Genomic DNA, 23,216 nt, shown 5'->3' with positions numbered 1-23,216 from the left:
CCTCCACACCTTCACTCCTCCTGGTGCCACTGTCAGGGACCCTGGGCCTTCCCACTCTCATTCCAACAGACTCCCTCAAAGGCCCAGGGCAGCTGTCACCTCCTCCTGAAGCCTTCCCTGCTCTCTCTGGTGGAAATATGAAGCTCCCATCTCTCTGATCTAGTGCCCCAGCTGCCTGCCAGGCTCCAAATGGGCCTGGCAGGGGCGTGACTCACCGACAGGGAGGCCCAGGATATGCTGGGGTGACGGCAGGGCAAAGCGGAAGCGCCGGGTGTCATGGCTGATGATCTGGAGAGAGGCCCAGAGCTGCTGAACGGTCCCCAGGGCAGAGGCCTCCCAGGGGGGGTCCCAGGCCTCAGAGTCCCCATCCCATTCCTCCTTTGTGTCCCAACCCTTCCCCATTGCCCAAGTGTCCTTGTAAGAAGTGACGCCGATGCCACGGGCGGATGCACACACCTGCACACTGCGTGTGAGTTGCTGAGGTCAGGCGCACACTGGGTGTGTCTGTCCTGGCCCAGAGGGGCCACAAACAAGGTGGCCAGAGCGGGGAATGAACCCAGGGTCCCAAAGGGAGGATGCCAGACAGCCCCCAAAACTTCCAGGACAGGGAGGGAGGAATCTACCTCTGCCTTCAGTTCAAGCAGTGGTCTGAAGGAGCAGGAAGAACTCGGAGACTGGATGGGCAAACTGGGGCAGAGCTAGACAAGGCTGCATGTGCCCAGGCCTGCACCCCAAGAGAGGGGCTGCAGAGGCCACTGCACCTGAGAGCCCCTTGGGAAATGGGGCAGCCAGGACTGAGGTAGGCTTCACAGGGCAAAAAGTGGGAGCCTTCACTGCCCAGGAACTCCAAAAGCCCAAAGCCAGGCTTCTACCCTGCACGGGGTGGGCACCCAGGGCACGGCCAGTGGCTGGGACAGTGGCAGAGGAGGAGGGGGGCTGGCTAAGAGCCAGACTGGGCCAGGGACGGAGCTGAGACTAAAACCCCTGAGGTCTTGTTAAGTGGGTCTTATGCTGAGGCCAGGGCCAATCACATAACCCGTTCCAGTCAGAGCTGGAACCAAACCCAGCGCCCTGAGGGTGCACTCCCTGTGGGGTTCCCAGTACCCGGCACGGCCAGGAGAGGGAGTGTGAAGGAGCCATGCGGAAGGTGGGTGCTGCAGAGGCGCTTACATCCAAACGTGGCAAAGTCCACAGGTGGACGGTGTCATCACTTAGTGGGGGATAACAGACATCTCCAACGGGGGAGGACATCACAGAGACCCATCCAGGCTCAGTACAAGAACTCTCTGACCTCAGCAGTGTTGCAGCACAGAGCAGCTGCCGCAAGGAGAGACCCGTCCCTGCACGTGTGAGCAGAGGCAAATCGTAGGAAAGATGATGCAGACACTGCTCAGGATCAGGTGTGCAGGTGGCCCACCAGCATCTGCCTGGCAGCCCAGGCCTCAAAGGTGCCTCCACCAGAAGCCTCTGCACTATAGGCAAACACAGCCCCAAGGCCTTCCGGAAGTGGATTCCAGGATTATCAATTGGTCCCAACAGTCAAGGTCAGAAACCCATGCGCCAGAAAACATTTGGAGGAAGAACAGAAATGAGATGGCCGGGCACGGTGGCCTGTAATCCCAGCACTTTAGGAGGCCGAGGCGGGCAGATCACCTGAGGTCAGGAGTTCGAGACCAGCCTGAATAACATGGAGAAACCCCGTCTCTACTAAAACTACAAAATTAGCTGGGCATGGTAGTGCATGCCTGTCATCCCAGCTACTCAGGAGTCTGAGGCAGAAGAATCACTTGAATCCAGGAGGCAGAGGTCGCAGTGAGCCGAGATTGCGCCATTGTACTCTAGCCTGGGCAACAAGAGTGAAACTCAATCTCAAAAAAAAAAAAAAAAAAGGAATAGAAATGACGACAAGAGACGAATAATTATGGTGCTGGCCAACCTCTAGTAAGGCAGCCAGGTGGGGCAAAGCACAGAGCACCCAGAGCAGGCCCGCTGCAGACCCCGCAAAGCCACCGCGGGCACAATGCGGGGGCAAAGCTGCAATCCTAGGACATCTGCCACACACTCCCTTGTGTAACATCCCTATGATGAAATACTAAAAGGATCCATGTTGTATGGCTGGCTAAAAAACCAGGTTATCAAAACAAGAAACTGCGTGTGCACACCCGCACCTCCACACACCCGCGTGTATGAACGAGATACCCACATAGGGTCTGGCAGGCTCACACTGAGCTGTGACCTGGGCCATCTGCATGGGGCCCTGGGATGCGGCAATGGGGTAGGGATGGAGGTCGTCCTTCACAGAATTTTTATTGTGAGCACATATAAATAATACATTATTTCTGGAATTAAGAAACAATAGGGCCAGACGCGGTGGCTCATGCCTGTAATCCCAGCACTTCGGGAGGCTGAGGCTGGCAGATCACCTGAGGTCGAAGTTGGAGACCAGCCTGACCAACATGGAGAAACCCCATCTCTACTAAAAATACAAAATTAGCCGGTGGTGCATGCTTATAATCCCAGCCACCTGGGAGGCTGAGGCCTGAGAATCGCTTGAACCTGGGAGGCTGAGGTTGTGGTGAGTCGAGATTGTGCCATTGCACTCCAGCCTGGGCAACAAGAGCGAAACTCCGTCTCAGAAAAAAAAAAAAAAAGGAACAACAGTAACAGAGCCAGGCATAATGGTGCATGCACATGGTCCCAGCTACTTAGAAGGTTTGTGCCCAAGAGTGAGAGGTTGCAGTAAGTAGCCTGGGTGACAGAGCGAGACCTTGTTCTAAAAAAACACAAACAAACACACAAAAAAAACCCACTAATAACAAGGGAAAAGAATGTTAACAGGTTTCAAAATGTTATGATTTCATTTGGGTAAGAAAAAAACATGTGTGCCTGCTCACGTAAGTATAAAACATACTACAGGGCTGGGTGCGGTGGCTCACGCCTGTAATTCCAGCACTTTGAGAGGCCAAGTCAGGTGGATCACCTGAGGTCAGGAGTTCAAGACCAGCCTGGCCAGCATGGTGAAACCCCAATTCTACTAAAAATACAAAAAAAATTAGCAGGGTGTGGTGGTGGGCACCTGTAATCCTAGCTACTTGGGAGGCTGAGGCAGAAGAATCGCTTGAACCTAGGAGGCAGAGGTTGCAGTGAGCTGAGATCACGCCATTGCACTACAGTCTGGGCAACGAGAGTGAAACTCCATCTCAAAAACAAACAAACAGCCGGGTGCGGTGGCTCACACCTGTAATCTCAGCACTTTGGGAGGCCGAGGCGGGCAGATCACGAGGTCAGGAGATCGAGACCATCCTGGCTAACATGGTGAAACACCGTCTCTACTAAAAATACAAAAATTAGCCGGGCATGGTGGCAGGCACCTGTAATATCAGCTACTTGGAAGGCTGAGGCAGGAGAATGGCATGAACCAGGGAGGTGGAGTTTGCAGTGAGCCGAGATTGCACCACTGCACTCAGCCTAGGTGACAGAGCAAGACTCCATCTTGGGAAAAAAAAAAAAATCATATCCCAAAGGTAAGTGTGGTCTCATCTGGAAGGTGGTGATTTACTTTTTTTTGAAACAGAGTTTCGCTCTTATCACCCAGACTGGAGTGCAATGGTGTGATCTCAGCTCACTGCAACCTCTGTCTCCCGCTTCAAGCGATTCTCCTGCCTCAGCCTCCCGAGTAGCTGGGATTACATGCACCTGCCACCACGCCCAGCTAATTTTCGTATTTATTTATTCTTTTGAGATGGAGTCTTGCTCTGTAGCCCAGGCTGGAGTGCAGTGGCGCGATCTCGGCTCACCGCAAGCTCCACCTTCCAGGTTCACACCATTCTCCTGCCTCAGCCTCTAGAGCAGCTGGGATTACAGGTGCCCGCCACCATGCCTGGCTTATTTATTTATTTATTTATTTATCTGGAGATGGAGTCTCGCTCTGTCACCCAGGCTGGCAGTGGTGCCATCTCGGCTCACTGCAAGCTCCGCCTCCCGGGTTCACACCATTCTCCTGCCTCAGCCTCCCCAGCAGCTGGGACTACAGGCGCACGCTGCCACGCCCAGCTAATTTTTTGTATTTTTAGTAGAGACAGGGTTTCACTGTGTTAGCCAAGATGGTCTTGATCTCCTGCCCTTGTGATCCGCCCACCTCGGCCTCCCAAAGTGCTGGGATTACAGGTGTGAGCCACCGTGCCTGGCCTAATTTTCGTATTGTTAGTAGAGATGGGGTTTCACTATGTTGGCCAGGCTGGTCTCAGGTGATCCACCGGCCTCAACCTCCCAAAGTGCTGGAATTACAGGCGTGAGTCACCATGCCTGGCTGGTAATTTACTTTTCATTTTGTATTTTTTTTTTTTGCTTCTGAATGTCAACGTCTCTGTGAGCTCCTGGGACAATTACAGACACTTGCTCCAAAAGTTCCAGGAAGCGGCCAGCTCCATGCCATGGAAGCCTGAGATTCCTGTGAAGCCTGAGTCAGATGCACCAGGCACAAGCCCAGGGTGGAGACTTGGGCCCTGGCAGACGACATACTCTGCTGTGACTCAGTTTTCCCTGCCACACCCCTCCTGTGCCTGCTGGGGGTGGCCAGAAATAGAGCAAGGGAGGGGCTCCGAAGAGGGCAAGCGACCGAAGGAAGCAGCCTTTACTGGGCAGCAAGGCAAAAGAGGGAGAGGATGGTTTTAAATCATAATCAGAGCTTTGAAAAAAAGGAGTCAAGTCAGGAACCATGGCTCATGCCTGTAATCCCAACACTTTGGGAGGTGGAGGGGCGGGGATCACTAGAGCCCAGGAGTTTGAGACCAGCCTGGGCAACAGGACGAAACCCCATCTCTACAAAAAATACAAAAATTAGGCCGGGCGCAGTGGCTCACGCCTGTAATTGCAGCTACTCAAGGGGCTGAGGTAGGAGAATCACTTGAGCCTGGGGAGGCAGAGGTTGCAGTGAGTCGAGATCGCACCACTGCACTCCAGCCTGGGACACAGAGCAAGACTCTGTCTCAGAAAAAAGTATGAACTAACTAATGAAAGAAAGTAAGAATCAAACAGGGCAGAGGGAGCCCACACAGCTCAGAGCACCCAAGGAATCTGCACAGATGTGAAAGGTGTCCAGGTCCAGCAGTACCAGGCTGTGGGGAATGAGGCTGGGGGAGGGGGAGGAGGGAGGAGAGCTTATCTTCAAACCTCTCACCCCCTGCATTCCTACCCCATAAATGGACCTGAAAGTTCTGAGGGGTTCCTTCCACTCTGACCTTCCATGAGGCAGTGAGTGTGGTTCAAAGAATGGGCTCTGCAGACAGAGAGACCAGGGTTTAAATCCCTCCGCCACTTCCTGGTGGCCTTAGCAAAGGACATCACCTCACTCTCTCCATCTGTAGAATGGGCGGACAACAGTATCTACTTCAGAGCGGGACCATGCCCTGAGCACAGAGTAGATGCCTGTAGGTGCCTGGGCAATGCTGTGATGCTGACGAGGCAGCGGCAGTGGCCGGCACTCACCTCCCGGTCGATGAGCCGCAGCGAGTACTTGATGTCCGGACTCTCGAGGGTGATGGCTGGCGTGGAGCGCCGGAACAGCTTCATGAGCAGACTGTATAGGAACCAGACTGGGGAGAGCACCACATGGCCCAACTGAAACGACAGGGACCCGTGGGGTCAGCACAGAAGCCTGCCTTTCCCTAAACACACCGGCTCGTCCACACTCCCAGGCCTCTGCTCATGCTGTCCCCTCTGCCGGGAGCACCCTGTCCCCACCACCCTCATCCAGACAGCATCATCAATTTTGGTGCCCACTAGGAGAAGCTATAAAGACCAGACTGAGCATTACACCTGTTGCTCATTACACTTGTCACTGAGCATTACCCAGGCTTCTAGGCTCAGTACCATGAGAAAAAGCTTCATTTCCTCTGAGGAGCCAGGACCAAAAAGTGCTGTGTCTCTAAGCACATATCCTTTTTCACTTTGGCTACTAGGAAGCTCAGAGCAAAATTAATCTTGAGCATAATATATTTGTGCTCCCTCCTTCTCTTCCTTCCTTTAGTCAACTTCCCTGGTTTTTGTTTTGTTTTGTTTTTTAATACAGAGTCTCACTCTGTCACCCCACCACCCAGGCTGGAGTGCAGTGGCCCGATCTCAGCTCACTGCAACCTCTGCCTCCTGGGTTCAAGCAATTCTCTGCCTCAGCCTCCCGAGTACCTGGGATTACAGGCACCTACCATCATGCCTGGCTAATTTTTGTATTTTTAGTAGACACAGGGTTTCACCACGTTGGCCAGGCTGGTCTTGAACTCCTGACCTTGTGATCCACCTGCCTCGGCCTCCCAAAGTGCTAGGATTACAGGTGTGAGCCACCACACCCGGCAACTTCCCTGGTCTTATTAAGTGATGTCAAGTTCTAGCTTGATTTAGACAAACAGACAAATAATAACCCCAACTCAGAATCTATCTGAAAGGCCTACACTGACCAAATGGCTCTATGACACCTTTAAATCCGGTCCCTTGGGGCCACTGATTGATGCTCTCCTCTTTGCTCTCCCACAGAGCACGCTAGAACAAGTCAGTGAAACTGGGTGAACTGAGCCACTTCCCCAAATGACATCCATGAATGTCCCTGAGCCCTGGGGTTTTGCCATCAGGTGTAAGGGAAGCAAAGCAACGAGCCAGGCACTGGGAAGGTCACTGGCTGTGTGACCCCAAGAAAGTCCCTTCCCCTCTTAACTGGAGTGGACCAGGTGATCTGCAAGGCCCCCAGAGCTGCGACTCTACTGCTCAGATTACCAAGGTCAACAGCCTCGGGGATCCCAGGGCCACACTGGGCACCACACAGGCACGGCCCTCGCAGTAACCCCACGCGGTAGGCACTGTCACCGCCACCATTTCGCAGACGAGGAAACAACCCAGAAGGGCAAAGCGACTCACCCAGTCACACAGCTGGCAGGTCGGAGCTGACCCAGAGTCCACTCATCCCTTATACCACACTGGGAACCTCAGGCTCAGGCGGACCGCACCACACAGCCCTGAGGGGATGTTCCTTTCCAGCCCCTGCCCCCGACATCTCAGCCTCACGAAGGCCCTAAAACGGGGCCAGGCATAGTGGCTCACGCCTGTAATCCCAACACTCTGGGAGGCGGAGGCAGGGGAACAGTTTGAGTCCAGGAGTTTGAAACCAGCCTGGGCAACAAGGTGAAACTCTGTCTCTAGAAAAAACATAAAAAGTTAGCTGGTTGTAGGCCGGGCACAGTAGCTTACACCTGTAATCCCAGCACTTTGGGAGGCCGAGGCGGGTGGATCACCTGAGGTCAGGGGTTCAAGACCAGCCTGGCCAACATGGCGAAATCCTGTCTCTACTAAAAATACAAAAATTAGCCAGGCATGGTGGCGGGTGCCTGTAATCCCAGATCCTTGGGAGGGTGGGGCAGGAGAATCGCTTGAACCTGGGAGGTGGAGGTTGCAATGAGCCAAGATCATGCCATTGCACTCCCGCCTGGGCAACAAGAGCGAGGCTCCATCTCAAAAAAAAAAAAAGTTAGCTGGTTGCGGTGTCACATGCCCGTGGTCCCAGCTACTCAGATGGTAGAGGCAAAAAGATTGCTTGAGTCCAGGAGTTCGAGACCAGCCTGGGCAACATAGCAAAACTCTGTCTCTATTCAAAAAGAAAAGCCCTAAAAGTTGGTTAGAAAACCCAAATCCCTGGCTGGGCACACACCTGTAATCCCAGCTACTCAGGAGGCTGAGGCAGGAAAATCACTTGAATGTGGGAGGAGGAGGTTGCAGTGAGCCAAGATTGTACCACCACACTCCAGCCTGGGAGACAGAGCAAGACTCCATATTGGAAAAAAAAAAAAAAAAAAAGAGGCTGGGCGCGGTGGCTCATGCTTGTAATCCCAGCACTTAGGGAGGCTGAGGCAGGTGGATCATCTAAGGTCAGGAGTTCGAGACCAGCCTGGCCAACATCGTGAAATCCAGTTTCTACTAAAAATACAAAAAATTAGCTGGGTGTGGTGGCGCATGCCTGTAATCCCAGCTACTTGGGAAACTGAGGCAGGAGAAATGCTTGAACCCAGGAGGTGGAGGTTGCAGTGAGCCGAGATTGCGCCATTGTACTACCACTTGGGCAACGAGAGAGAAACTCCATCTCAAAAAAAAAAAAAAAAAAAGGCCAGGCACGGTAGCTCACACTTGTAATCCTAGCACTTTAGGAGGCCAAGGCAGGCAGATCACTTGAGGTCAGAAGATCGAGACCAGCCTGGCCAACATGGTGAAACCTCATCTCTACCAAAAATACAAAAATTAGCTGGGTGTGGTGGGCTACCCCAGCTACTTGGGCGGCTGGAGCAGGAGAATCGCCTGAACCCAGGAGGTGGAGGTTGCAGTGAGCTGAGATCGTGCCACTGCACTAGCCTGGGCGATAGAGCGAGACTCTGTCACAAAAAAAAAAAAAAAAAAAAGTGGGGGGCTGGGCACAGTGGCTCACGCCTGTAATCCCAGCAGTTTGGGAGGCCGAGGCGGGTGGATCACCCAAGATCAGGAGTTGGAGACCAGCCTGACCAACATGGAAAACCGCGTCTCTACCAAAAATACAAAAATTAGCTGGGTGTGGTGGTGGGCGTCTGCAATCCCAGCTACTCGGGAGGCTGAGGCATGAGAATCACTTGAATCCAGAAGGTGGAGGTGGCAGTGAGCTGAGATCGCGCCACTTCACTCCAGCCTGGGCGACAGAGCAAGACTCCCTCTCAAACAAAAAAACCCAAAAAAATTAAAAACCAAAAACTGCTGACAGACTCCAAGAGCTGAAGGATCCTCCCCTAAACCTCAGAGAGAGCACAGCCCTGCCCTCCTGACACCTGGATCTCAGACTTCTGGCCTCCAGAACTATAAGAGAATAAGGTTCTGTTGTCTTCAGCTGCCTGGTTTGCAGAAAATTTGTTATGGCAGCCCTGGTAAACTAGTACAGAAGCCAAAGAGACAGGACGAACTCCAGCATGTGGTTTTAGATTAGCACTGGCCCAAGAAAGAATTGTTATAAAGGCCAATACTGAGACAATTGATGAAATTTGGCCAGCCTGGCCAACATGGTGAAACCCCATCTCTACTAAAACCACAAAAATTAGCTGTGCATGGTGGCGGGTGCCTGTAATCCCAGCTACTTTGGGGGCTGAGGCAGGACAACTGCTTGAACACAGGAGGCGGAGGTTGCAGTGAGCCAGGATCATGCCACTGGACTCCAGCCTGGATGACAAGAGCCAAGACTCCGTCTCAAAAAAAAAAAAAAAATTTTGAATAAGGCTTGTGGATTAGATAATAGTGTTGTACCAATGTTACTTTCCTGTAATTATTCTGTGGTTATGCAAAAGAATGTCCTTGTTCTTAGGAGATACACACCGAAATATTTAGGGGCAAAGGGGCAAACTTACTCTCAAATGGTTCAAAAGATAGACACAGATGACCCTTGAACATGGGTTGGAACTGCTTGGTTCACTTTTTTTTTGGAATTTTTGACAAATCTTGTTTTATTCAGATAGCAGTCTGATCACACCTGGTCCAACAACACTCAAATAATAAATCAAATATAATCAGATGTTAAAGATTGGTCTTCAAACATTCTAGCCAATGATGCCACGCTTGCCTATGATCTCTCCGACATAAAACCACATCAGGCCGGGCGCGGCGGCTCAAGCCTGTAATCCCAGCACTTTGGGAGGCCAAGACGGGCGGATCACGAGGTCAGGAGATCGAGACCATCCTGGCTAACACGGTGAAACCCTGTCTCTACTAAAAAATACAAAAAAAAAATTAGCCAGGCGAGGTGGCGGGCGCCTGTAGTCCCAGCTACTCCAGAGGCTGAGGCAGGAGAATGGCGTGAACCCGGGAAGCGGAGCTTGACAGAGCAAGACTCCATCTCAAAAAAAAAAAAAAAGAAATAATTTCAAAGTTACTGTAAAAGAGCATTTATGGGCTGGACGCGGTGGCTTACACCTGCAATCCTAGCACTTGGAAGGCTAAGGCTGGCCCATCGCTTGAGCTCAGAAGTTTGAGATTAGCCTGGGCAACATGGTGAAACTGTGTCTCTGCAAAAAAATTACCAAGGTCTGGTGGTACGTGCCTGTAGCCCCAGTTACTTCGGGGACTGAGGTGGGAGGATTGCTTGGGTACAAGAGGTCAAGGCTACAGTGAGCTGAGATCATGCCTCTGCACTCCAGCCTGGGTGATAAAGTGAAACCCTGTCTCAAAAAAAAAAAAAAACAGAGCTCTCATGTACTCTTCACCCAGATGTACCTAACGTTATTATTTGCTACATTTGCTTTATTTCTCTCTATACAGTATATATCCAATGTATATTAAATATATTAGATACTACATGTGTGCATATATACACGGTGGACCCTTGAATGGCATGGGGGTTAGGGGCTGACCTGTATAGTTGACAGTCCATGTATAGGCCAGGTGCGGTGGCTCACACCTGTAATCCCAGCACTGTGGGAGGCCGAGGCAGGCAGATCACCCGAGGTCAGAAGTTCAAGACCAGCCTGGCCAACATGGTGAAACCCCATCTCTACTAGTGATACAAAAATTAACCAGGTGTGGTGGTGGGCACCTGTAATCCCAGCCACTTGGGAGGCTGAGGCAGGAGAATCGCTTGAGCCCAGAAGGCAGAGGTTGCAGTGAGCCAAGATCACGCCATTGCACTCCAGCCTGGGCCAGACCTGTCTTTAAAAAAAAAAAAAAAAAAAAAAATCCATGTATAACTTCTGGTTTCCCCAAAACTTTCGTACTAGTATACTATTGACTAGAAGCCTTACCAATAACGTATTTGTATATTTTATGTATTGTATACTATATTTTTACAGTAAAGTAAGCTAGAGAAAACTGTTCTCATAAGGGGCCAGGCGCGGTGGCTCACATCTGTAATCCCAGCACTTTGGGAGGCCGAGACAGGAGGATCATAAGGTCAGGAGTTCAAGACCAGCCTGGCCAACATGGTGAAACCCCATCTCTACTAAAAATACAAAACCTAGCTGGGCGTGGTGGCACGTGCCTGTAATCCCAGCTACTCGGGAGGCTGAGACAGGAGAACTGCTTCAACCCGGGAGGTGGAGGTTACAGTGAGCTGAGACCACGCCACTGTACTCCATCCTGGGTGACAGAGCAAGACTCCGTCTCAAAAAATAAAGAGAAAATAAATCATAAGGAAGAGAAAACATATTTACTATTCATTAAGAGGAAGTGGATCATCATAAAGGTCTTCATCCTTGTTCTCAGGTTGAGAAGGCTGAGGAGGAGGCAGGGGGTGGTCTTGCAGTCTCAGGTGACAGAGGGGGAGGAAGATCCTTGTATAAGTGAACCACGCTTCCTGGCCAGGCGCGGTGGCTCACACCTGTAATCCCAGCACTTTGGGAGGCAGAGGTGGGCAGATCACAAGGTCAGGAGTTCGAGACCAGCCTGGCCAACATGGTGAAACCCTGTCTCTACTAAAAATACAAAAATTAGCCAGACGTGGTGGCGTGCACCTGTAATCCCAGCTACTCGGGAGGCTGAGGCAGGAAAATCACTTGAACCTGGGAGGGGGAGGTTGCAGTGAGCTGAGATCACGCCACTGCACTCCAGCCTGGGTGACAGAGTGAGACTCCATCTCAAAATAAATAAATAAATAAATAAATAAGTGAACCACACAGGGTCCTTCCGGGGGGATGACCTTCAGCTGACCATTTGGGATGATGGGACTTTCCATCCTAGAACCTTGGCTCAATTTGTCCATAACCTTGGGGAGAAGACCCCAGCACTGGTGAAGACTGCTGTGACTTATTTGAAGCCTCAACTGGCCACATTTTGGTACTATTCCACAGTTGAGCTGGTTCCTCCCACCTCTGCTGAGATCCCTGGAGCGATTCAGAGCCTGAAAAAAATAGTCAGTGGTGCTCAGCCTGGTAGCTTCAAACAGCTCATGGTTAAGGAAGCCGTGCTGAGTAGTTTGCTGGCCACTGAGGTGTTGATGTGGTTTTTTTTTTTTTTGAGATGGAGTCTCGCTCTGTCGCCTAGGCTGGAGCGCAGTGGCGCGATCTCGGCTCACTGCAAGCTCTGCCTCCCGGGTTCACGCCATTCTCCTGCCTCAGCCTCCCGAGTAGCTGGGACTACAGGCACCCGCCACCACATCCCTAAGTTTTTTGTACTTTTTAGTAGAGACAGGGTTTCACTGTGTTAGCCAGGATGGTCTCAATCTCCTGACCTCGTGATCCACTCGCCTCAGCCTTCCAAACTGCTGGATTACAGGCGTGAGCCACCGCGCCCGGCCAGTAACTTTGAAATTATTTCAAAATAAAAAGTGTGTGAAGCCCATACTGGTAGTTCAATTAGAGAGACTGAGAAGTCAAAGTTCATATAAAACACTGGCTCTCAAGAAAGCTGTTTCACAGCTTGTTTATATAGCCTCCCCATATACCTCCCTGACTGTAGTTCTCTCAGCAAATGTGCATGTGTGTTCTCTTCTTATCATTACCCTACTAGTTCCCTTTTCACCTTGACTGCCAGGAAGCTCAGAAACAAGTTCCTTGCATGCGTGCAGGCCTCTCTACTTCCTTTGTGGGATCTGCTACGGGCCCCTTGAGGTAGTGTATCCTGCAGAACACAGACAAGTGCCTCCGCTCTACGCAGGGTCAGGTAAGACGCTGCTAACCTCTCAAGGCCTAGCCCCATCGCCCCTCCCCTTCTGGAAACCCCACCAGGAGTCCTTACTCTGCAACGATTTGAGGAGGGTGCTCTGGCGGAGCCGCGTGTCCTGTCCCTAGAAGGCAAGGGCCACTGCCTGGCCTGTCTCCTTGAAGAGATGTGAGATGAGATGAGCGGGGGCCCAGGTCACGTAGGGGTCTATAACTTGGGAAGTGCCAGCTCACATACAGGAGCTTTTCCTGCCACCCTCATGGGGCCACTACCAACTGAGAAGTGGAATAGCCAAGTGAAGGAAGGGCAGGGTGCTACAACCTCATACCAAGCCTGGCCCCCACCCCCAAACCAGCCCAGCAGCTCCAAGCTGCCCGGCTACAGTTACAGGCCCTTTGTTGGACTTAAAACAAAACACCTTTCTCCCAGGCAGGGCCTCCGTGATGGGTGCAGCTGAGGCCTCGCTCCGTGGGGCCCTTGGTATTTGACCCACGGGTCTAAAGGAAGGGCTGTGGATGCCTAGCCCACCCCTCACCCATGCCCAGGGCCACCCAGCTGGGGTCTCTGGCCACCACCCATTTAATCAGCATGGCCCAGGTGTTTCACGCATCCTTCAAGGCCCCAGTTGGCAGCTGTGGACTTGGGTCAGAGAGACCAGGATTTGAGTCCCAGCTTAGGACAGCAGGAGAGTCGCTTCACCTCCCCGGGCCCTACCTGGAGGATGGGGAGGGTGGGGAGGAAGGAGGCACCCAGCGGTCAGCGCCCCTGAGCTGGCGCTGTTCCGAGTAGGGGCCACGGGTTTCCTGGGATATTCCCCACCTCAACCCTAGGCTGCGGGCGTGGTGATCATCCCAGCACGTGAGGAAACCGAGGCCAGGAAAGGGGAGTGACCTTCCCCGAGTACACCAAAGCCAGCCCTCCAAGCACTGCTCACCACATGACACTGTTATCTGTCCCTCAGATAGATGAGGTGATCTGCCAAGGTCATGCAGCCCTGCGGGGTGGGCCGGGACTGGACTCCCAACGTCCAGCCCAAAGTGCCACTCTTCCTGAGTCACCACCCAAGACAGGTGCCCTCTCTCTGCCCCAGTCACAGAGCTCAGAGCCCAAATCTGATATCCTGCCTCACACAGTGAGGCCTGAGCACCTGCCCCCAGCCCCGGGGGCCCAAACCAACAGGCGGCTCCACCCCCTCCTCAAATACCCACCATAGCTCCCCACTGCCTACCTGAAGGCACACACTCTATGGCCCCAACTCTGGACTCACCTCCCAGCTCTCTGCTCTCTCAACATTAAGCCCTTCTTGCTTCAGGCGTTTGCATATGCTCTCCTCTCTGCCCTAAATGTCCTTCATCTGCAGGCATCCAACCAGCAAACTCCTATTCATCCCTCAGAGCCCAGCTCAAACATCAAAATCTTCCCTGATGAGCCCTTCCCTAGCTAACCAGGCCCTTGGTAGACTTTTCACAGCCCCTGGTCCCCTCTGGAAACTCTCTGGGATGAGGACAATTCCGATGATTCCTCTGCTATCGACCTCTCCCTCAGTTACAGAAACCACACCCATGGGGAATAGCGTCTAGGGAAAAAGTTGGCGGAAGTTACCTTCGCAGGAAATCACCATTGTTGGGGACCCTGGCAATGAACCTGAATGACATGAGGAGCTGGAGTTGTGCTTGCTGCTTCCTAGAGTTGTTTTCCAGCACAGCTGTGTCAGCGCACAGCCCAGCTTAAGGCCCCTCTGCGGGCAGCTGGCTTCAAGGGCTGCGAGGCACCTTCCCCCATTTCCTCCCTGGCCCTCCCACAGTGATGCAAGGTGGGAACAACCATGTTCCCCATGAGACAATGAGGGACAAATGTGTGACAGTGAGGGCAGAAATGTAGCTCAAGGAGGCCCAGGGTGGAGCCTGGGTGTTGGTTTCTGATTTTCTGTTGCTTTCCCACTTCCCTCACTTGCCCTAACCCTAAATCCACGGACTGGGCCTGGGTGGGTGCCAGGCCAAGAAAAAGATACCCACGTGTCAGTGGCCCCGATGGCAAGTCCCTGAATGCTGGCCTCGGCCATTGCACAGACCTTCCTCCAACCCCAGGCACCGGCTCCCCACAAGTATCCAGAGGTGGCCCTGGAGCAGATCCCGGGATCTGCGTCTGTCGTCACCACTGTATCCCCAATACTCCACACAGAAAGCACTCAACAAATATTTGTGGAATGAATTAGTGAAGGGACAATAGGCTCCCACCCTCCCAGTCTTCTTATTTTGCCTAGAAGTTTCCAGAACCAGGACAAGAGCCCAGACTCCTGGGTGAGGGCGGGGCACAGCCTGTCCTATGTGTCAGAAAAGCCCGCTTGTCCTCCAAGAGCACAGGCATCAGAGGTGGGCTTAGGATCCGGCTCCAGGCTGTTCCCACACCTGTTCCACACCCAGAGAGGATACACACAGCTCCCAGGGCTGAGCTGGGAGTCAGGCACTGCTCAGAAAGCCGGGCTCGCCGTGGGCAGCGGATGAGAGTCAGGGGCCTTCCTTCCAGTGTCCGCTCCCAACAACGGGGGCTGCCCAGAGCTTGAGGGGGCAGCCTTTGCTCCCGCCACCTCATTCAGTCCTCAAGCCTGTTCATGACTCCTCCCACTTCAGGTGAGGAAACCAAGCCTCAGGGGACAGACTTGAGCCTGGCGAAACCTTCCGGCCACTAAAGAGAAGGGGTGGGCTTTTTATTGGTAAAAGTTCTTATCTGGGGAGGCAGCCACGGGCAGACCATCACCATCTGTCAGTCATTTAGTCCACAAACCCCAGTGGGCACTCAGGTGGCAGGTCCCATGCCCAATGCAGGGGACACAGGCCAGGAGGCCCCACCTGAATTCAAGCCAAAGGGGGTGACAGACATGGGCAGAGAGGGTACACTACAGCCAGGAGCAGTGGAGGGGCGAAGGTTTTACCTCCAGAAAGCTAGAGGCCCTACCAGACTCACACGGTGGAGTACACTCTATTCCCACCAGCACGGCTTGGAACAGGTCTGCCCCGTCCCCAACCACAGCACCACCCCCACCCCCACCAGCAGTGGGCCAAGTAAACAGGAGGCAGATGGCTGAGGCCAAGGTCCCACCCCTGTGCCTCCTCAGCTGTGCTGCATGCGCACTTACACACACACTCACACACACAGACCACCTCAACCCAGCCACCTGCAGACCCAGGGGACAGCTGCCTCCCAGTTCCTGACCTAATGCCCACAGGCCATGCTCTGCCCCACCAGGGAACCCACCACCCGCCTCTCCTTGTCTCTAATAACACAGAGGGGAAGAGGGACACAGGGTGCCAGAGTCCCAGGGAGCCCCCAGCTAATACACCATAGCTGAGGGGTTGCATAGCTCTGCTCCCCACGCATAGAATGCCCTGCTCAGCTGCCCACCCCTAGAATTCCCTACGGGGACCCTGGCCTCCACTCTGCCCAGGTCAGGTTCGGGATGGGCAGAGAGAGCTGCCAGGGCCCCCTACGTGGCAGGCCCGGTCATCCCCAGGTGCCAGTTCCCTGCCCTGGAGCTTGGACAAGCCAGTCGGGTTACTTGCTTACCTGTCGCCCGCCTGCCCGCCAGCAGTCCCACCAGAATCTGAGCGGCACCTCCCTCCTGGTACTGTTCTAACAGGGAGGAAGTGGGAGGGAGCGGAGGAAGTTCTGCAGTGGGGGGCTCTGGCTTGGCTGGGAACTGTGGGGGAAGGGAACCCAGGAGGAGGAACAGGTGGACACAGAGCTGGGATCTGGGCCACCGACTAAGCATAGGGCTGCCAAGGACAGTAGGAAAGCCCGGCAGACTCTACCTGTCAGCCTGTCAGGGTCGCTGAGCACTCACAGCCGGGCTGGGAAGCAGGGGAACCACAGTTCAGGACGGCAGGCCAAGCTCCAACATTCTCCCAGTGTGGCTGGCAGACTCCAGGGCCAACCCCTGGCCTGGATCCCCCAAAATGTTGGGAGAGGCCTCCCACGGGGCCTGCACGTCCTAGATAAGACACCTAGTGCACCAGGCCCCCAGCCAGCCTCCTGCAGACTGTGGGGAGCCCTTAAGCCAGGAGGCCTAGCTCAGAACATGCTGGAGACATTCTGGGCCAAGCGGGGACCCCAGCAGCACCCACAAAGGGTAATCCCCACCCACCCTTGGAGAGATGGGGCTCAGGGGGTTGGTGAAGGTCTCCCGACTTCCAGGCAGGGCTCTGCCCCTCACAGGAGACTACTCAGTCATTCAACAGAAATAAATGGAATGAGGCCAGGCACGGCAGCTCACACCTGTAATCCCAGCACTTTGAGGAACTGGGACGGGAGGATCACTTGAGCTCAGAAGTTTGTGACCAGCCTGGGCAACATAGCAAGACGTTGTCTCCATTAAAAATACAAAAAATTAGGCCAGGCACAGGGGCTCACTCCTGTAATCCCAGCACTTTGGAAGGCTGAGGCAGGTGGATCATCTGAGGTCAGGAGTTCGGGATCAGCTTGGCCAAGATGGCGAAGCCCTGTATCTACTAAAAGTACAAAAAATAGCTAGGTGTGATGGCGAGTGCCTATAATCCCAGCTACTTGGGAGGCTGAGGCAGGAGAATTGCCCGAGCCCAGGAAATGGAGGTTGCAGTGAGCTGAGATCATGCCACTGCACTCCAACCTGGGTGACAAAGAGAGACTCCGTCTCAAAAAAAAAAAAAAAAAAAAAAATCAGACAGGCGTGTTGGCGCGTGCCTGTACTCAGAATGCTGAGGTAGAAGGATCACTTGTGCCCAAGAGGGTCAGGCTGCAGTGAGCTATGATCACGACACTACACTACAGTCCGGGTGAGACCCTGTCTCAAAAAAGAAAACGAGAAATGTGTAGAGCAGCCAGGTGCTGGGGAAGTGGCCATAAATCCAACCACCAGCTGGATGGTAAGGAGCACCACCAAAAACAGCAGGGAAGGGTTGAGTGGAGCCCAGGGGAAGCTTTGGAGACACAGGCAGGACATTTCAACAATAAAGGAGGCAGGTGCTTTCTCGGGAAGAATGGGGAGAGTGTTGCATGAAGGCTGGGGTGATGCCCACAGGTTCACCCTGGGGTCTGAATACCCCCAAGTTCTGGGTTAAGCCACATTTTCCTGAGCAACCGCCCAAGCCAAGAGGCCTTTTGCCTGGTTCCCCAAGGAGGAGCCTCTAGCGCCAGAGGGAGGGCCCAGGTGCCCTCCAAGTGGCAGATGCCAGGTGTGGAGGTGGAGGGGTGCTGGGCTGATTCCTTCTGTGTCTGCCTCCCCACACACAGCGGGTCACAGTTGACGGGGGAGCTGCCCTCTGCAGCTGCAGCCTTCACATGTCCACACAGACTCAAGCCTCCAGCCCCACCATGATCAACTTTTGAGAAACTGGAGAGAGGAGGTGGCCTTGGGGGAAGGGAAGGTGGTTCTAGGCCAGCCCAGAAGTGACAGCAGCAGAGTGGACTTTGAAACCCCATGGAGCAGGCTCCCTCGGGCGGCGGCGCTGTGGGACGGTGGCCAAGACTAGCTTGCATTTCCCCATCTGTGAAATGGGGCAAACGGCGCTTATACCATAAAGTGTGAGGTCCCCAGCACAGCTTGCAGAGTCAGTGGGAGCCTGGCCTCGCTGGCAGCCTGGCCCACTGCGCACTGGGAGGACGCCCCAGCGTCATCAGGGTTCTGTTCCTTGTTGCTAAAACGTGCAAAACCCTCTGACTCAGTGACATCGCGCACACACACGTTCAGTCACAGTCACATCGCCCATTCATATACTCCCGACACACACATCACACGTTTCCATGCCCGCCCTTCACACCCACCGTCACACTCACACACTCTCAAGCCACAGTCATTCGCACGCTCGCTCACACACTCACACTCAGACGCACACACACTCACAACCACGGGTCCCTCCGGCAGCCAAGGCCCCACGGCGGCCAGGGCAGGGCTCGGGTGCTCCCCGTTGCTGGGCTCTGCCGCGCACCCCGGGCAGGAGGGCTGGTTCCCCGGTACAGACGACCAGGGCGTGAGTCGCGGTCACCACGTTGCTCCCCCGGGCAGGGCTAGGGTGCGGTGGGGTGGGGCGCGGCTGGCTGGGCGGGCGGAGTGGGTGCGGCCGGTTGAGATGGGGCCGGGTTCGGCCCGGGTCCCGCGCCCCCTCCCGCAGGCCAGCCCGCCCCCTCGCCAATGGGTCCCTGTCCCTCGCGACGCCCTGCGGCCCCGGCGCCCCCTCCCCGCCTACCGTGCTCAGCTGGGCCCCCATGGTGGCCCTACGCTGCTCTCCCTCTGCAGCCGCCGCCGAGACCGTCGCGCCCCAGCCCGCGTCACCCCGGAGCGGGGGCGGGGCCGAGGGGCCAGGCGGGCGCGCGGGGCGGGCGCGGGGGCGGGTACCGGGTGGCTCCGCCCGCTTCTGCCGCGCACTGGAGACGGGGAAGTGGGGATGCGCCCCTCTGCGCTGGAAGCTCTCCCGCCGCTGTGCGGCCCCACGCGGGACGGTGGCCTCTCTGGGCCTCGTTCGCCGCCATAAAGGAAGCAAGATGGCGCCCCCCGAACGGGAGCGAGAATAAGAAGCGGAATCTTCGCCGGGCCTCCGAGCCTGCAGGGGCCGGCCCTGCCTGGCCTGGGCTGGGCCTGGGCCTGTGCCTGCAGCTGCTCAGCTCGGCCTTTCCCCAGGCCTTTGAACTTGCAATTCCCTGGGCAGCACTGTTCCCAGCTGCCTCTGGCCGGGCCGTTCTGATTGCTCACGTCCCAGGTCAAATGCTGCGGTCTCAGCACGGCCCGCCCAGAGCCTCCTCCCCGGCGGCGCCTCCGCTCCCCACCCCATTGTCCCACTGTGGAGTGGTCTTTGTCCCACGTAGCTGAAGGCCTCCTGCGTGTTTCCCCCACTCCCACCCTATCTCAGTGGACTGTGGGCTCCCGGAGTGCAAGGCCCTGTCTGGTTTGAAGTCCCCTACATCCCCGGAGCCTAGCACAGAGCCTACCACATAGTAGGTGCTCAATAAATGCTTTTATTTCCTTTTTTTTTTTTTTTTTTTAAAGCAGGGTCTTACTCTTGCCCAGGCTGGAATGCAGGAGCCTGATTACAGCTCCCTTTAGCCTCAATCTCCCAGGCTCAAGCGTTCCTCCTGCCTCAGCCTCCTGAGTAGCTGGGCATGTGCCACCACGTCCAGCTAATTTTTTTTTTTTTTTTTGAAATGGAGTTTCGCTCTTGTTGCCCAGGCTGGAATGCAATGACGCGATCTCGGCTTGCCGCAAACTCCTTCTCCAGGGTTCAACAGATTCTCCTGCCTCAGCCTCCCGAAATTACAGGCATGTGCCACCACGCCCGGCTAACCGGCTAATTTTTTTTTTTTTTTTTTTTTTTTTTTTTTTTGAGACGGAGTCTTGCTCTGTTGCCCAGGCTAGAATGCATTGGCACTATCTCGGCTCACTGCAAGCTCCGCCTCCTGGGTTCACGCCATCCTCCTGCCTCAGCCTCCCGAGTAGCTGGGACTACAGGCGCCCACCACCACGCCCGGCTAATTTTTTGTATTCTTAGTAGAGACAGGGTTTCACCATGTTAGCCAGGATGGTCTCGATCTCCTGACCTCGTGATCTGTCCTCCTCGTCCTTCCAAAGTGCTGGGATTACAGGCGTGAGCCACCGCGCCTGGCCTAATTTTGTATTTTTAGTAGAGACGGGGTTCCAAAATGTTGGTCAGGCTAGTCTCGAACTTCCGACCTCAGGTGATCTGCCTACCTCGGCCTCCCAAAGTGCTGGGATTACAGGCGTGAGCCATCGCGCCCGGCCATTTTTGTATTTTTTTTTTTTTTTTTTTTTTTTTTGAGACGGAGTCTCGCTCTGTCGCCCAGGCTGGAGTGCAGTGGCCGGATCTTGGCTCACCGCAAGCTCCGCCTCCCGGGTTCACGCCCTTCTCCGGCCTCAGCCTTCCAAGTAGCTGGGACTACAGGCGCCGCCACCACGCCCGGCTATTTTGTATTTTTTAGTAGAGATGGGGTTTCACCGTGTTGGCCAGAATGGTGTATTTTTTTGTAGAGATGGGTTTCACTATGTTTCCTAGGCTGGTCTGGAACTCCTGGGTTCAAGCCATCCTTCCACCTTGGCCTCCCAAAGTGCTGGGATTACAGGCGTGAGCCACGATGAGCAGCCTAAATACTTGTTGAATGGGTGAATTCAACGGACAGTGGGCACCTTTTCCGTGTAGGCTCATGCTGGGCCCTAGGGGTCATTCTCTGGCCTTGCTCTCCTAGTAGGGTCTTGGACCCAGATGTGAGCTCCTGGTGCTCTGAGGGGGTGGGGTGGGCCGTGTGTTCAGGCAATGTGGCACAGACCAGGCAGAGAAAGGCAGAAGCGCCTTGCTGGCAGGGCCTGGAGGTGGAGACAGGTGAACAGAGGCCTGATGTGCAAGGTTAGAGAGGCTGATACAGCCGAGCCGGCGGCACAGTGGTGCGATGTGACGTTGTGGAGGCAATGTGGAGCCCCAGGTGGAAAGAACCGGAATGTCAAGGAGAATGGGGAGCCCTGCAGGATCTAGGCAGGTGAGGGAGTGACTTACTGGGTTTATTTGTTTACCTAGAGATGAGATCTCGCTCTGTTGCCCAGGCTGGAGTGTAGTGATGCAATCACAGCTCACTGCAGCTCAAGCCATCCTCCCACCACAGCCTCCCAGAGCACTGGAATTACAGGCATAAGCCACCATGTCCACCCGCCTACCCACCCACCTGACCTACTGGTTTTTTTTCTGTTTGTTTGTTTTGTGGTTTTTTTTGAGACGGAGTCTTGCTCTGTTGCCAGGCTCGAGTACAGTGGTGCAATCGCGGCTCACTGCAACCTCCGCCTCCTGGGTTCAAGCAATTTTCCTGCCTCAGCTTCCCAAGTAGCTGGGACTACAGGTGCGCACCACCATGCCCAGCTAATTATTATTATTATTTTATTATTATTATATATTTTTTTGAGACGGAGTTTCGCTCTTGTTGCCCAGGCTGGAGTGCAATGGTGTGATCTCAGCTCACCGCAGCCTCCGCCTCCCAGGTTCAAGCGATTCTCCTGCCTCAGCCTCCTGAGTAGCTGGGATTACAAGCATGTGTCACCACACCCAGCTAATTTTGTATATTAGTAGAAACAGGGTTTCTCCATGTTGGTCAGGCTGTTCTAGAACTCCTGACCTCAGGTGATCCGCCCACCTCGGCACCACGCCCGGCACGCCCAACTAATTTTTGTGTTTTTAGTAGAGACGGGGTTTCACCATGTTGGCCAGGATGGTCTCGATTTCTTGACCTCATGATCCACCTGCGTCTGCTTCCCAAAGTGCTAGGATTATAAGCGTGAGCCACCGTGCCCAGCTGACCTACTGGTTTTAAAGAGGGAACTCTGGGGGCAGTGTGGAGGGAGGGACCTACTACCGTAGAATACAAGAGTGAATCTTGGCCTGGGATCAGTCAAGCATTATTTCAATTTTATTTTATTTCTTTTTGTATAACTTTGTGGAAAGTATCCTGCATTCATGACGGATCTTTCTGGGTTTTGCCACGTATTTTCATGTTAAAAGTTAAATTATTTTTTGCATGCAAGTAATCTGAATAGTTTTACCCCCATGGGAACACTGATTGTAGAAAGATGACACTACATGGGTTAGGTGTCTTTTTTTAATTGAAAAACTAACCAAAAAAGGAAAAGAAAAACACACACACAGGCCAGGCGCGGTGGCTCACGCCTGTAATCCCAGTACTTTGGGAGGCCGAGGTGAATGGATCATCTGAGGTCAGGAGTTGGAGACTCAAAAAAACAAAAAAAAAACAAAAAAAAACAAAAAAAAAACAGAAAAGAAAGAAAAACAAAGCTAATAAATTGTCCAGTTGCATATTTGTCTCTCAAAAAAAAAAAAACAAAAATAAAAACTGGGTAGTAACTGAGTCTCTAGGCAATATATTCAAAGCTAACAGGATTAAAAGTAAAATAAAATTTTAAAATCATCAGATGCAATTAAGGGAGCCCTGCTACATACAGGCAAGTCAATACTAGTGCTACTCCTGGACTCTAGGAAGCTGGAAGACATCTTAACAACTCCTCTTAAGGCCGGGAGCCGTGGCTCACGCCTGTAATCCCAGCACTTTGGGAGGCTGAGGCGGGCAGATCACAAGGTCAGGAGTCTGAGACCAGCCTGGCCAACATGGCCAGCATGGTGAAACCCCATCTCTACTAAAAATACAAAAATTAGCCAGGTGTGGTGGCGGGCGCCTGTAGTCCCAGCTACTGGGGAGGCTAAGACAGGAGAATCGCTTGAACCCGGGAGGCAGATGTTGCAGTGAGCCAAGATCTCACCACTGCACTCCAGTCTGGGCGACAGAGCAAGACTCTGTTTCAAAAACTAAAAAAGATAACTCCACTCAGAATAATTTACTTCAAGTAGCCTTTTTTTCTTTTTTCTTTTTTTTTTTTCTTTCTCTTCTTTTTTTTTTTTTTTTTTTTTTTTTTTTTTTTTTTTTTTTTTTTTTTTGAGATGGAGTTTTGCTCTGTTGCCCGGGCTGGAGTGCAGTGGCATCATCACAGCTCACTGCAGCCTCCATCTCCCAGGGCTCAGATGATTCCCTACCTCAGC

General features: G+C 53.7%; 1 protein-coding gene across 2 annotated transcripts in view; it reads right to left on the bottom strand.

Moving 5' to 3' along the window:
* Window positions 1-19,116, bottom strand: part of LOC112633046 (NADH-cytochrome b5 reductase 3) — a 31,795-nt gene extending 12,679 nt beyond the window's left edge. The window contains exons 1-3 of one of the 2 annotated variants that reach the window (XM_025399407.1): window positions 18,861-19,116; window positions 5,488-5,619; window positions 216-288 (exon numbers count right to left, since the gene is read on the bottom strand). In XM_025399407.1, coding sequence (XP_025255192.1) covers window positions 216-288; window positions 5,488-5,619; window positions 18,861-18,881 — 226 coding nt within the window. In that variant the 5' untranslated portion in view covers window positions 18,882-19,116. Of the gene's footprint in view, window positions 1-215; window positions 289-5,487; window positions 5,620-16,206; window positions 16,538-18,860 lie in introns of those variants that run through there. The other variant, XM_025399408.1, reaches the window with a different exon arrangement.
* Between the last annotated feature and the right edge of the window lie 4,100 nt (window positions 19,117-23,216).

Source organism: Theropithecus gelada, chromosome 10, assembly GCF_003255815.1.
Source record: "Theropithecus gelada isolate Dixy chromosome 10, Tgel_1.0, whole genome shotgun sequence".
Classification (NCBI taxonomy): domain Eukaryota; kingdom Metazoa; phylum Chordata; class Mammalia; order Primates; family Cercopithecidae; genus Theropithecus; species Theropithecus gelada.
Note: the sequence above shows the minus strand (reverse complement) of the source record. Positions and strands in the feature narration are given on the sequence as shown.